This window comes from Giraffa tippelskirchi, chromosome 6 (genome assembly GCF_054371585.1).
Source record: "Giraffa tippelskirchi isolate mGirTip1 chromosome 6, T2T-mGirTip1v1.2.pri, whole genome shotgun sequence".
Classification (NCBI taxonomy): Eukaryota; Metazoa; Chordata; class Mammalia; order Artiodactyla; family Giraffidae; genus Giraffa; species Giraffa tippelskirchi.
Window position 1 is genome coordinate 122311377 of NC_137280.1, and position 16102 is coordinate 122327478.

Below are 16102 nucleotides of genomic sequence, written 5' to 3' on the forward strand. Positions count from 1 at the left end.
CGCATTGGAGGCAGACGCTTTAACCTCTGAGCCACCAGGGAAGTCAAGGCCTGGTGGAGTCAGGCATGAAGAAAGCCCGAAACAGTGGTTCTATGTGATGAGTGCATGTCTAGAGGTGAGTAAGAGAGCCTGGCCCTGACTGTTCTGCTTGTGGCTAGTTGGTGTCCACTCACCTTCCAAGTCTCTTGCCTCTTACCTCCAGCACATTCCTGACTCTTCTCCTTATTTTTAGTCACCATATATTCAAAGACACCAGTTGAATATCAACCTGCATCTAAAAGCAACTTTTCTTTAAAAAAAAAAAAAAAGCCAATCTATTCAGCCTCAGCATGTAATATCAATACACTAGAACCAGAAGAACGGGACAGCTCACTCCCAGGGTTTCTTTTGGGATGGAACTCAAATGTCTTTTCCTGAGCCCACGTATTCTTTAGAACTCGGTTCTTTTAATACCATAAAATGGGACTGCTTTTAAAATTCTGGATGATATGTAGGGATCTGTATGGAGTACCAATACTATATGTACACAGAACCCATAGTAAAAGACATGCTAAAAAGAGGGGGAAAAAATGACCGGGCTATTTTGGGGAAATTATCTTCCCCTGGAATGGAGGTGCTAAATGGGGAGAAAGGGGTTGAGGGGAATCTTAAGTATTCCATACTCACAGGGAAAAGGACAGGGTCAGCCCTGCTGGCCTCTCCAATCACACTATTCTAAAGGAGTAGACTGTAATTCAGGTGACTGCCCATCCCAGATCCTCTCACAGGCTGGTTGCCTTTGGACACTCTCCTGTGGGCACTCAGACCTCAGTTTCGTATTTATTCCAAGTTCTGGGAAGGACACTGTCAAGGAGTGGGGCTGATATTTGGAACCATCAACAGACATTTGGGCAATATGAACTCAGCAGACAAATAAAAACACGTTAAGCCTGAGCAAAAGATCTTAATCACACCACTCAAGTCAGAAGAAAGCCACATATATTATCTCTTCTTTGGGGCCTTAAACATGCCGATAGAAACAGACTTAATAAGAGTCAGCTGGACCTTTTCATTATTAATTTTATGCATTTTGAAGCTGAACCTGATAATGAGAACAAAATTTTGCAGTTACTTTTTTCTTGTACCTGTTTACCAACATTTACGCAAAACCAAAGGGCGTCAAAAAATACACAAATCTGATACATTGCTGATCAAGCATATGCTGGTACAACTGTTCCAAGTGTTGTGGAGTTGAGAAACATGTCTCACAAGGATTCAAAATGTGCACACACTTTAATCAAGTATTACTTATTCTAATTTTTTTTCTGTAATGAACATATATGAATAGTGTTTGGATGAACATATGGATAGGTGGGTGGGTGGTTGGATGGACAGACAGACAATGGATGGAAGGAAAGAAGGATAGGAGGATGGATATTAACCAGATTCAATGGAAGCCATGGGCTGGGCCACACATTAGACTGCTTTCATCTCTTGATTCTCTCCTCCTTTCAATTACTAGAATCCAAGATCTGATCCAGAAGCATATTTTCTCTCCCTTTTTAAAATCACTTTGTTTTTGCTTAGGCACTTCCATGACCCCAGAGGCAAGTTCATTAGCAAAAAAAAAAAATGGAGCCAAAAGTGTAATTCATTGCAATCACAAGTGGACTCCTCTTTCAATACTAGACTTAAAATCACATACATGGAGAAAAATGACTGGCAGAGCTATTTACTGAAGTTGCAACTAAATTTGTAGATGAATTATTTTAAAAGAAAGAAAGATGGATGAAGGGCAAGGAAATAAAGAAAGAAAACCTTACTACTAGAGTTTGAGACTACTTCAAAGAGAAGTGGCTCAAAATTTCCAGGTAATGAAAGTAGCTGGTTTTCCAGGCTGCATTATGGAATTCCTAGTGTAAGGCTCAAAGTGAGGGTTGGTGCACTTAGCAAAAGCAATGCTCCAGGTTGAGATCAGTCCTTCACATGATAAGCCAAGAGAGGACACACATGTGAGGAACTCTCAAATAACAAGCTCTAAGTCACCCCCACCACCCACCCATCAAGAACCACTCCTGCCCAGCAAAGGCTGTGTATTATATTAGGAAAAGGACAAGAGTCTATTCAGGAAAAATGTGCCTGTACTCACCCATCCTTAGCAATCCAGCATTCATTCGTTTAACCTTCAGTTGTTCACTGTCTCCTAAACAGCAGGCCCTGGAGTGGGCACTAAGGATTTGACAGTGACAAGACATGGTCCCCAAGTGCCCAAGAACTCACAATCAAGGGTGGGAGACATTTTGTTCATTTAAAAAATATTTTACTGCTAGTGTGTACCAGGTACTCAGGATATGGTAACAAACAAAATTAACGAGATCCCAATCTTTATGGAACTGACAGTCCAATAAGGGGACACAGGTAAAAAAAAATACTTAAATAACTAATCAATATGATTTTCAGATAGTGATGAGAGTTATGAAAAAAACAGAGATGAGTTATGGAGTAGAAGGAGACCTAGTATGGAACTATGGCTCAGCTGGTCAGAGAGGAGGTGGCACCTCAAGTATAAACTGCAGGGTAATAAGCAGTGAGTACATAAGATTCCAGAGCATGGGCACCACAGACACCAGGAAACAGACAAGAGTGCAGAATGATAGTGACCACGCTCAGAGGAGGCACAGGGTACAGATAAACATGTGGAAGGGACACCAGACCTCATCTAGGGGCCACACTCAAGCCAGCTGGACTTCAGTCAGCCATGATAGATATAGCACTGCCTGCGCCTGGCTCAGGGGAGGGGCTGCAAGGTACTGCAGACAGGAAGCTCAGCCCATGGGCTTAAGGGAATTCAGGTTCAGAAGTAACACACGTGCAACAGATGGACAAGGCTGTTTGGCATGTCCAGGAAACAAGGACTCCCTGGAAACCTGGCAAAAGGTGCTGAGACAGAATGCAGATGGTGAATATACTTCTGTCTTACTCTTTCCACCCCAAGCCCCGCCATCACGTCTCCCAACTCTCTCCCAGGTTTAGTCGCTAAGTCATGTCTGACTCTTGGGACCCCATGGACTATAGTGGGCCAGGCTCCTCTGTCCATGGGATTTCCCACACAAGAATACTGGAGTGGGTTGCTATTTCCTTCTCCAGGGGATCTTCCCGATGCAGGGATCGAACCCAGGTCTCCCACACTGCAGGCAGCATCTTTACTATCTGAGCTACTCTCTCTCCCAACACTCCTGTAAAAAGGCTAGAGGAGGCTCAGGGCCCCTGCCTGGAAGAAATGGCTAAGGGCTGACTAGATGTGAAACAGCTAGGCCGGCTAGCCCTGGGCCAGGAGTCCAGAAGCCAAGTTTCATTCATTCACTGTGTGACCTCAGGCAAGTCCCTCCCTTGCTCTCAGTCTCAGTGTCCCCCAACTGCAAAATGAGAGGGAAGAAGCCTGAGGGTGAGCCCAAGAGTCTACATTTCTAACAAGCTCCCCAACATGATTATGATACGCAACAAAGTCTGAGAATTCAGAGACTGTGATTCTACCTTTATTCCTCAGAGTGAACTGCAATAGGGGCTGCATGCTCGACAGGCCTGGCTGAGGCTGTGGGTCCATCACAATTCTGTACCTCCACAGTTCAGAGCAAAGAATCTGGCACATAAAAGCTCCTTGGGGTGGAGCCTTCTCTTTCCTCCCCCACTCACACCATCACCCTCAACATTCTCACAGTGGGACTGCAATCCCACATGTGTGGGTTTATTGTCTGCCCCTCATACCTGTGAACATCGCACAGAAGTAGGGGCTGCAGGCTGCCAGGACCACACGGTGGGCTTCTATCTCGACATCTTCTGCCACAATCATCACGTCACACAATAGCTGTTTGCTGTAAGACACCAGTGAGGGGAAAGGATGGGTCACAGCACGAACACCCACCCCCAGACATCCAAGGGTATTTTTCCTCCCACCCACATCCCATACTATCACTGTCCACGGCTGTCAAACGGATCTGCCATATCTTGAGTCAGGCAGCAGGATGGACTCATCACTTTTTCCAAGTCCCTGATAAGCCTCACATTCATGCTTTCCTGAGGCACTCAACTCTGTAGAGATCCAACTACAATGTAGCTGCAAATTCAGGGCTCCTCCATCTGTCTTTACATCTCTGCTCCCCAACTCTACCAGCTCTGACTGAGACAGGGGGACAGCTCAATGAGCAGTGGGAAGAGGTTCAGGCTGTTAGTTGAGTGACCGAATGAACGCCAAGGAGCATGAGCATGCCACTGAGGTGCCACCAGTGAGGACAGGTATTCACTGTTCCCCAAGTGATCCACTCACTGCCTACGAAACCCTGGTAAGAGGCCAGCCATATCTGGAGGACTCAAGTATATTTCTCTTCCCACCCGGGTTTAACACTATCATCAAGGAAACTCCAGGTGTATACACAGTGCTCTCTAAAGACCCTGTGCAAACTCCAATCACTGCAATTATTAAGAAAACTGTAACCACATTTTTACTTGTTTTTCACCCCAAACAAGGTGACAAACCTTTGAAAATGACTTATTTATTGTTATATCCTAGACACTTGGCTGAATGCATAGCACACAGTAGGCTCTAAATATTTACTAATAAATGAAGGAAGGAAGGAATGATATTTTAAACAGGATCAGTCTACACTCAGAGAGGGAACAAATATTTGACTATTTTGAAGACTGAAAGGATACCACAAGCCCTACCAAATCAAGAATTTTTCCTCTACCAGCCTTTCAAGTTCTTATCATGGCTATTATCATTACAATAGCTAACATGTTTTGAATTACATGTGCCAGGCATTGTTCCAAGCACTTTTAAAAATATATATTATTTCATTTAATCCTCTCTACAACCCTATGATGTTTAGCTATTATTATGTCCCATGTTTCAAAAAAAGGAAATTGAGACCCAGAGACATTAAGTAACTTTCCCAAGGTTACACAGAAAGGGAGCAGTAGAGACAGGATTTGAATATAAGGAGCTGAACCCAAGAACCCACATTCTTAACCTCTATAGTATCCTGGTCACCACTAGTCCTTCCTTCAGCTCAAAGCACTAGAAGTAGGAGGAAAGACAGGGAGATTAAACACATTTCAACTGTGATCCACTGGCAGTGGTTACTTGCACACTATGCTGCATTGTGGATCACAACAAACTTAAATTCTGAAAGAGATAGGAACACCAGACCACCTGACCTGCCTCTTGAGAAATCTGTATGCAGGTCAGGAAGCAACAGTTAGAACTGGACATGGAACAACAGAATGGTTCCAAATAGGGAAAGGAATACGCCAAGGCTGTATATTGTCACTCTGCTTATTTAACTTATATGCAGAGTATATCATGAGAAATGCTGGGCTAGATGAAGCATAAGCTGGAATCAAGATTGCTGGGAGATATATCAATAACCTCAGATATGCAGATGACACCACCCTTGTGGCAGAAAGAGAAGAACTAAAATGCCTCTTGATGAAAGTGAAAGAGGAGAGTGAAAAAGTTGGCTTAAAACTCAACACTCAGAAAACTAAGATCATGGCATCCAGTCCCATCACTTCATGGCAAATAGATGGGGAAACAGTGGAAACAGGGAGATACTTTATTTGTTTGGGCTCCAAAATCACTACAGATGGTGACTGCACCCATGAAATTAAAAGATGCTTGCTCCTTGGAAGAAAAGTTATGATCAACCTAGACAGCATATTAAAAAGCAGAGACATTACTTTGCCAACAAAGGTCCATCTAGTAAAGGCTATGGTTTTTCCAGTGGTCATGTATGGATGTGAGAGTTGGACCATAAAGAAAGCTGAGTGCCAAAGAATTGATGCTTTTGAACTGTGGTGTTGGAGAAGACTCTTGAGAGTCCCTTGGACTGTAAGGAGATCCAACGAGGCCATCCTAAAGAAAATCAGTCCTGAATATTCATTGGAAGGACTGATGCTGAAGCTGAAACTCCAGTACTTTGGACACCTGATACGAAGAACTGACTCATTGGAAAAGACCCTGATGCTGGGAAAGATTGAAGGCGGGAGGAGAAGGGGATGACAGAGGATGAGATGGTTGGATGGCATCACCAGCTCAATGGACATGAGTTTGAGTAAACTCCAGGAGTTGGTAATGGACAGGGAGGCCTGGGGTGCTGCAGTCCATGGCGTCGCAAAGAGTCGGACACAACTGAGCAACTCAACTGAACTGAACTGATACTGAATTGAGAAGTCTGAGGTCATGACTGGGTTCCACATGAGAGTGATGAGATAATATAATGAGTCTTCCATGGTTAGCAGATGGAAGAGAAGCTACATATTTGCCCTCCCTGGTAGAGCATATTAAGCCAACTACTCAAATATTAGTCCAGGTTCACTTTTCAGAGAAATAGAGTCATAAAGCCTGAGAAGGCTAGAATTGCAAATGCCCTTAGAGATCACCCTATGATGCTCAGAGAGGTGACCCAAAACCACAAAGCCTTAGTCTTCAATCCAGTTCTGACTCCGGTACAGTACCATTTCTGCCTCATGATTGGTTGATACTTAGAATGGGAAATTACAGAAGCTAGGTTAGCTCCAAAAAGGAAAGGGGATCAGGAAAGATTCAGCACGTGGAATAAGGTACCAGTGAGGGGACTTCTGGGAAGGGTCAGACCTCTGGGCACCAAGAGGCAAAATCTGGGGCTGGGACCTCATCCTGCAGTGAACAGCACACCCTAAACACAAATTTTATCAGCATAAACCAGCTCAACTGGGAACAGAACTGGCTCTGCCTCAACAGGCTATAAGAACATGAACAAATAGACCCCACCAATTTTCTCATCTTTCTTAGCTGCCTTGGGACATATACCATGGGGGCCAAATGAGATTGTAGGTACTACTTGAGAATAGTCTTGTTTAAATCTGGATAAAATATATTTTAAAAATGTATTCCCAACATGAATAGATTCATCTTGGACATTTTCACTTCTGTTAAAGATTTGGGAGAGAAAATAGAGTTATCAGGGCTATTTAAAAAGACATGTAATTTTTTTTGGTAACTAGTATTAATATTTTAATATGGAAAGTATTGACACAGATGAGTCACAGATGCTGAACAAATTTTCAGTGTCAGGTACTGGGAAAGCAAATAAAGTGGGATATCGTACACAAAACCAGAAAGGCTGATAATTCTTGAACAAATGAAGAAGAGACAAGAAAGAACAAGGAATAAAGATGGAGAATCCAGTCAGCAAATAAATGAGAGCAGTTCTGAGAAGCAGGAAGTACATCTCAAGGCAAGAGAAACTCTAACCTAGGAAAGTAACCAATAAAAACTTGTCAAACACTCAAAGTAGGCTTTGCAACCACATGTCTTCACACTGGAGACATGTTTGTCTTCACCACACAGAGAAAAGGGAAGGTGCAGCTCCAGAGGCACTGCATGGCTCATAAGCACTTCTGAGGCCAGTCACCAGAGATTCTGTGAGATTCTTTTTTCTGAGTGATCACATACTACTCCAAAGGATGATCTGGAGGAGAGAAAGTTGAGTTATACACAATGTGTCTAAAGGAAATACAGTAGAGATGTTAGGAAGGAGCTCAGAGCCTGGAATCAAACTGACCAGGATTCATGACCCCTGAGAATCATAGAACTGACATATTCTATAAACAAGATAATGAATAATGTTAATAATGAACGTTCAGTAAATATTAATTGATTTCTTGTCTCCCTTTTTTCCACAAAATACTTCATTTATGATTAGAGTAAGTTTTGGACATGGCAAATTTGAGCTGCCATGGACATCTAAGTGGGGTTGTCAAGTAGGCAAGTGGATACTAGGGTCTGGAATTTACAGGCAGGAAATTGTTAAGAAGTTGGGGGAAGAAGAAGAACCAACAAAAGAGATGAGAAAACAGCCAGTGAGACAGGAGGAAAACCAAAAGGGTGTGGTGCCCAAAAAGCCAAGTGAAAAGATGGTTGCAAAAAAGAAGCAATGATCAATTGTATCAAAAATCGCTAGTAAGTAAGATAACATTAATGTGGCAAGCCAGGGCAAATAGGCAAGGAAACAAAATGAAAGGCATACAAATTGGGAAGAAAGAAATAAAACTATCTCTATTCACAAATGATATGATGTTGTGCATACAAAATCCCAAGGAATTCACTAAAAAATTAGAATAAATAAAGGAGTATAAGAAGGTTGCAGAATATAAGGTCAGTTCAGTTCAGTTCAGTCGCTCAGTCGTGTCCGACTCTTTGCGACCCCACAAATCACAGCACGCCAGGCCTCTCTGTCCATCACCAACTCCCGGAGTCTACCCAAACCCATGTCCATCGAGTCGGTGATGCCATCCAACCATCTCATCCTCTGTCGTCCCCTTCTCCTCCTGCCCCCAATCCTACCCAGCATTAGGGTCTTTTCCAATGAGTCAACCCTTCGCATGAGGTGGCCCAAGTACTGGAGTTTCAGCTTCAACATCAGTCCTTCCAATGAACACCCAGGGTTGATCTCCTTTAGGATGGATTGATTGGATCTCCTTGCAGTCCAAGGGACTCTCAAGAGTCTTCTCCAACACCACAGTTCAAAAGCATCAATTCTGCGGTGCTCAGCTTTCTTCACCGTCCAACTCTCATATCCATACATGACCACTGGAAAAACCATAGCCTTGACTAGATGGACTTTTGTTGGCAAAGTAATGTCTCTGCTTTTAAATATGCTATCTACGTTGGCCATAACCTTCCTTCCAAGGAGTAAGCATCTTTTAATTTCATGGCTGCAGTCACCATCAGCAGTGATTCTGGAGCCCAAAAAAATAAAGTCTGATACTGTTTCCACTGTTTCCCCATCTATTTCCCATGAAGTGATGGGACCAGATGCCATGATCTTAGTTTTCTGAACGTTGAGCTTTAAGCCAACTTCTTCACTCTCCTCTTTCACCTTCATCAAGAGGCTCTTTAGTTCTTCACTTTCTGCCATAAGGGTGGTGTCATCCACATATCTGAGGTTATTGATATTTCTCCCGGCAATCTTGATTCCAGCTTGTGTTTCTTCCAGCCCAGCATTTCTCACGATGTACTCTGCATATAAGTTAAATAAGCAGGGTGACAATATACAGCCTTGATGTACTCCTTTTCCTATTTGGAACCAGTCTGTTGCTCCATGTCCAGTTCTAACCGTTGCTTCCTGACCTGCATACAGGTTTCTCAAGAGACAGGTCAGATGGTCTGGTATTCCCATCTCTTTCAAAATTTTCCACAGTACACAAAAGCAATTGTATTTCTGTACACTTGCAGTGAACAATCCAAAAAAGGTATTTTAAAAATTCCATTTACAATAGCATCAAAAAGAATTAAATATTTTAGGAATAAATTTAACAAAAAGAGTGAAAATCCTATACCCTAAAACTATAAAAACACAAAACTGAAGGAAATTAAAGAAGACCTAAATAAATGGAAAGACCTCCAGTGTTCATGAATTAGAAGATTAATACTGTTGAGGTGACAATTCTCCTCCAAAATGTTCTACAGATTCAACACAATTTCTATCAAACTCTCAGCTGCCTTTGCAGAAAAGGACAAGCTGAACCTAAAATTCATAAGTGCAAGGGATCTAGAATCGCCAAAACAATCCTGAAAAAGAAAGGAGCTGAAAAACTCAGGTATCCCAGTTTCAAAACTTATGTGCATGCGTGCTCAGTCACTCAGTTGTATCCGACTCTTTGCAACCCCCTGGACTGTAGCCTGCCAGGTTCTTCTGTCCATGAGATTATCCTGGCAATAATACTGGAGTGGGTTGCCATTTTATCCTCCAGTGGATCTTCCCAATCCAGGGATCAAACCTGCATCTTCTGCGGTTCCTGCATTGGCAGGTGGATTCTTTTACCACTGAACCACCTGGGACACTTACTACAAAGCTAAAAACAGCATGGTAATAGCACAAAGATAGACACACAGATCAACAGAATAGAACTCAGAGTCTAAAAGTAAACACATTCATAGTCAGCTAATTTCTGAAAGGATGCTAAGACCATTCAACTGGGAAAGAATAGTCTTTTCAACAAATGGTGCTAGGATTAAATGGATGTGCTTTGTTTGCTAAGTCTCTTCAGTTGTGTCCGACTCTTGGCGACCCTATGGACTGAGCCCACCAGGCTCCTCTGTCCTTGGGATTCTCCAGGCAAGAATACTGGAATGGGCTGTCATTTCCTTTTCCAGGAGATCTTCCCGGCCCAGGGATCAAACCCACATCTCCTGTATTGGCAGGTGAGTTCTTTACCACTAAATCCACCTGGGAAGCCCAATTAGCTGGATATCCACATGCAAAAGAATGCAGTTAGATCTCTACCTCACATCATACACAAAAATCAACTCACAATGGATCAAAGACCTAAATGTAAGAGCTGGATCTAGAAAACTCTTAGAAGAAACATTAGAGTAAATCTTAATGACTTTGGATTAGGTAATGATTTGTTAGATAGGACACCAAAAGAACAAACAAACAAACAAAAAATACATTAGACATCAAAGTTCACAACTTTTGTGCTTCAGGACATCAGGAAAGTGAAAAGAAAACACACAAAATGAAAGAAAAACTTTGTAAATCATATGTCTGATAAAAGTCTTGTATCTCGAATATATTAAGAACTTGAAACCTTACAACTCAATAATAAGTAGACATATAACCCAATATAAAATAGGCAAAGTATCTTAACAGAACTCTCTAAATAAGATATAGAAATGGCCAATGATGACATAAAAAGATGCTCAACATCATTAGTTATCAGAGAAATGCAAATCAAAACCACAATGAGATAACTCCTTACACACACTAGGATGGTTATAATCAAAAACACAGGAAATAATAAGTGTTGATGAGGATATGGAGAAATTGGAACCTTCATACACTGCTGATAGAAATGTAAAGTGCTACAGCTGCTGTGGAAAACAGCCTGATAGTTCCTCAGAAGGTTAAGCATAGGTTTTATTTGACCCAGGAATCCCACCCCCAAGAGAAATAAAACACATCGACACAAAAACTTGTTTCTGAATGTTCCCAGCAGCAATATTCATAGTAGCCAAATGGTCTCAAATTTGTATATCCATACAATGAAATATTATTCAGCAATACAAATGAATGAAATACTGAGACATGCTATAGCATGAATGAACCTTGAAAATATGCTAAGTGAAAAAAGTTGGTCACTAAAGACACATTATATGATTCCAAAATAGGCAAATCTATAAAGACATAAAGTAGATTAGTAGATTAGTGATTGTCTAGTACTGGCGGCGGGGGGGGCGGGGTGAGTGGATAGGGATAATTACTGCTAAAGTATATGGGATTTGGGAGAAGTGATAGAAATATTCAAAAATTGACTGTTGGTTGCCCAATTCTGCTAATATGATAAATACCATTAAAGTGTATACTTTACATGAGTGAACTGTATGTCATATAAATTATATCTTGATGAAGCTGTTATCAAAATTTAAAAAACAGCATATATATCTGCAAAAAATGAAAAGTCTAAATCAATAAGATATATATACTCCAATGTTCACAGCAGCACTATTTGTAATAGCCGAGACATGGAAGCAATACAAATGCCCAGATGATCGACTTAAGAAGATCACACACACACACACACACACACATACACACTGGAATATTACCCAGTGATAAAAAAGAATGAAAAATTGCCATTTGCAGCAACATGGATGGACCTAGAAAATATTATGCTTAATAATAAGCATATGCTTAATAAGTGAAATAAGTCGGAGAAAGACAAATACTATACGATATTACATGTGAAATCTAAAAAATAATACAAATGAATGTATGTACAAAACAGAAACAGACGCACAGACACAGAAAACAAATTTATGGTTACCAAAGATGAGGGGAAAGGGGCAAATTAGGAATACAGGATTAAAAGATATAAATTACTACATAAAAGAGATAAGCAAAAAAGATTTACTATACAGCACAGGAAATTATACTCAACGTCCTATAACCTATAAATGCAACATAATCTGCAAAAAAATAAATCAATATACTATATACTTGAAACTATTAATAACACAATATTGTAAATCAAGTAAATTTCAATTTTAAAAAGTTATACTAAAAGCAAGAAGTAAAAAACAATGTAAAGGCTAAAAACAAAGATATACTTCAAAAAAAAAAACAGAAAGCAGTGTGCTAAGGTAGCTCATTACTATCTTTATTTTATTACTATAGTAAAAAAAAACCATACTGGACAATAATCTAAAGAAAAAAAGATGAAGCAGAGAACTATTTGCAGTGGATAGACAGAAATTAAAACTGCAAATATGAGATAGAAGATTGTCTCTCATTTTCAGGCCTGATCAGGGGGTACTATCCCAACAAGGACCACATGCCCACTTGCTGGCTGGCCAGTAAGTCAGAAGACAAACAGCCATTAGGGTTCTGCTGCCCAGAAGCAGCTGTTGGTCTGACCAGAGCAGAGTGATGAAGTACAAAAAGAGGAGGAAGGCTGTTTGGTTACCATGCCAGCAGCCCATTTTCTACCATGGAAGTATAAAGAATAGGAAACAGGTGAATTGTGTGATTCATAAATTGCAAAGAACGTGTGTGCCTGAACAAAAATAGCTTAAAATTGAAGGAGGGGAATGTGAAAATAATGCAAGAAATAATCCCAGGTCCCTGGAATATCAGGTAACAATTCATTAGCCTGACCCCTGGATGTCCAGGTGCTTCACCGTGGCCTTCCTCCAAACAAAGTATGCCTCTTCCCCAGTTCCGACTGAAATCGCCCAAATCAATAAAGCGTCTATTCAGGCCCCTTTTCTCTCCCTACATCACCCATTCCACTCTAGTTTTTTCAGTCCATCATTTAAATACCTTAAAACTTGATATAATCTTTGAACACCACTAGAACGCAAGTGAGATTGAGGGGCAAGGCTTTGATTGCCCCACCTACTGCCGTAGTCCTGAAGCACATCATCATCATAATAAGCTAACACAGAAGGTTCACTTTGTTGCAGGAACTCATAAAATATCTAAGGAATAGCTATTATTATTATTATGTTACTTTCTGTTTCAGTTAGCAAGTCTACTTCTAAGAATTAATTATATAAAAATAATTGTAAATGTGCACAAGTACTTAACAACAGTGACAGCACTAACCTGCTGTCACTGTTCTAAGAACTTAACTTATTCTCTTAACAAGCCAGCAAGACTGGAACTATTATTAGCCTCATTTTATGGCTGACAAAAGTGAGGTTGGGGATATTAATTAACTTGTTCAGGGTCATGCAGCTAATCAGCACAGGAGCCAAAGTTTAAAACCAGGCTGTCTGGCTCCAGAGTCTATGCTTGTGACCAGTACACTATCCTGCCCTACACAAAACCACTGTATTATTTACGCAAGGAATTGGAAAACCTAGACATCCAACAATAAGGAACTGCTTTTAAAAAAACAAAAATAGAGTATCATTCAACCACTTTAAATGAAGTTGTAGAACAGTTAGTAACATTAAAAAAATTGTTCAACAAAATGTTAAGAATAAAAATCTGGTTGAACACACACGCTACATAACAGATAATCAACAAGGACCTATTATATAGCACAGGGACCTCTACCCAATATTCTGTGATAACCTATAAGAGAAAAAATCCTAAAAAGAATGAATATATGTACATGTATAACTAAATCACTTTGCTGTACATCTGAAACGAACACAATTGTAAATCAACTATACTCCAATAAAATTAAAATATTTTTAAATTTAAAAATCACCCACAGGAAAAAAAAATCCAATTGAGACATACATTTTAAAGAAAAAAAGATCTTCTCCTAAATGTTAATAATGGTTTCCACTGTGACTTTTCCCTCACCTGTATTTTCTAAATATTCGACAATATATTCTTTTTACAAAAAAAAAAAAATTAAAAGAAAAATTTTAAATTTAAAGAAAAACTAAAGGGAAATCCATGCCCAAACCTGAACTAAAATTTCCCAACCAAAACATAAACAGATTGTGGTCCATTTGTTAAAAAACAAAATGAGAAAGAACAAGATTATGATGGTTAATGTTTTGTGTCAACTCAACCAGGATAAGGGATGCCCAGATAGTTGATGAAATATTATTGGTGGGTGTTTCTGCAAAGGTCTTTCCAGAAGAGATTAGCCTTTGAACTGGTAGACTGAGAAAAGAAGATCCCTTTCACCAGTGTAGGTGGGCAACATCCAATCTATGCAGGGCTTGCATAGAACAAAAAGGTGGAGGAAGGGTGAATTCTCTCTCTCCTTGAGATGGAGTATACATTATCTTCTGCTCTCAGACATCAGAGGTCTTCGTTCTTAGGCCTTTGGACCACAAGACATACTTCACTGGCTCTTGTTTCTCGGGATTTCAGATTTGGACTGAATTATACCACTGGCTTTCCTGGTTCTCCAGCATGTAGACAGCAGACTGTGGAAATTCTCAGCCTCCATAATCAAGTGAGCTAATTCCAATAATAAATCTCCTCTTATATATTTCTTGTTTTTCAGAGAAGCAGAACCAATAACATATACATAAATAAATAATAAAAATAGATGTTATTGGTTTTGTTTCTCTGAAAAACCCTGACTAATACAAAGATTATTCATTTAAGTTTCAGCAAATAACCAGTGTTTTCCAAAACACTCAGTCTGTACATAACAACCAAAGAGGGTTCAAAACCATGAGGGAAACCCTCAGTTAGATAAGTTTATTGTATGACTTCTCAGAGGTTTTAATCTACCTATATATATTATGAACCTTGGAGGGGAGTATGGCAGTTTTATATAGCATTATTAAAACTCATTTTGGTTCAGATCTATTTTCCCAACAGAGCATCTTGAGAAAATGTTTTTCAGAAGAGACTGGCAAATGATAATTTACACAAAAGAGAAGCACCAGGACTGTTGGAAGAGATTAAATCCAAGTCGATGCTTTTAAGGAAAAATGCAAAAGTGTGGTAACTTGCAAAAAAAAGGAGGACATAGCAGGATTTTCAGTTATTTAAGCAAAAGGAAAAAATACTAATAATATAAAGTGAGAGTTGGAGGGAATTCCGTGGGCATATCTATTTCCTGAGCTCTGCCTTTACGTAGTTACTGGAGTGGGCTAAACCAGGCAAAATAAGGTCTGGTGAGAGACCAAGAGTCTTCTTTCCCCAGTTCTGTTGACATATAACATTGTGTAAGTTCCAAGTGTATAATGTAATGATTTGATATATACTGTGAAATAATTACCACAATAAGGTAATATATCCATCACCATACATAGTTACAACTTTTATTCTTCTGGTGAGAACTTTTAAGATCTACTCTTTTAGCAACTTTCAAGTATACAATCAGTATTGATAACTATAGTTACCACATTATACATAAGATCCCCAGAACTTACTCTTCTTATAATTGGAAGTTTGTACCCTTTGGCCAACACCTCCCCATTTCCCACAACCTCCACTCCCTGACAATCACTAATCTACTCTCTGAGAGTTCAGCTTTTTTAGACTTCACATATAAATGAAATCATACAGTCTTTGGTTTTCTCTCTCTGACTTACTTCACTAAATACAATGCCCTCAAGGTTTATCCACATTGGTGCAAATGACAGGACTTCTCTCTTTTTCATGGCTGAATAATATTCCATTGTGTAAATATACCACATCTTATTTATCCATTCATTCACTGACCAAAACTTAATGTTGTGTTCATGTCTTTGCTACTGTGAATACTGCTGCAATGAACCTGGAGGTGCAGATATCTCTTCAAGACAGTGATTTCATTTTCTTCAGATACATGCACAGAGTGTGATTGCTAGATTATATAGCAGATCAATTTTTAATTTTTTGAGGAACTTCCATATTGTTTTCAATAGTGGCCCTACTAATTTGCATTCCTACCAATAGTGCACAAAGGTTCCCTTTTCTCCACAGCCTCAGCAGCACTTGTTATCTCTTAGGGTTTTTTGTTTGTTTGTTTGATAATAGCCACTCTAACAGGTGTGAGGTGATACCTCATTGTGGTTCTGATTTGAGTCTCCCTCATGATGAGTAATGTTAAGGCCATTCCCATGTACCTGTTGGCCATTTGGGTATCTTCTTTGGAAAAAATGTTTATTCAGGTC

The 16102-nt window shown here is 39.9% G+C and overlaps 1 protein-coding gene across 34 annotated transcripts in view; it reads right to left on the reverse strand.

Annotated features, from left to right (window-relative positions):
* KLHL3 (kelch like family member 3) overlaps positions 1–16102 on the reverse strand; it is a 289234-nt gene that overhangs the window by 93879 nt on the left and 179253 nt on the right. For all 34 annotated transcript variants that reach the window (XM_081500695.1, XM_081500692.1, XM_081500696.1 and 31 more), the window contains one exon: positions 3745–3851. In XM_081500695.1, the coding sequence (XP_081356821.1) occupies positions 3745–3851 (107 nt within the window). The remainder of the gene's footprint in view (positions 1–3744; positions 3852–16102) is intronic.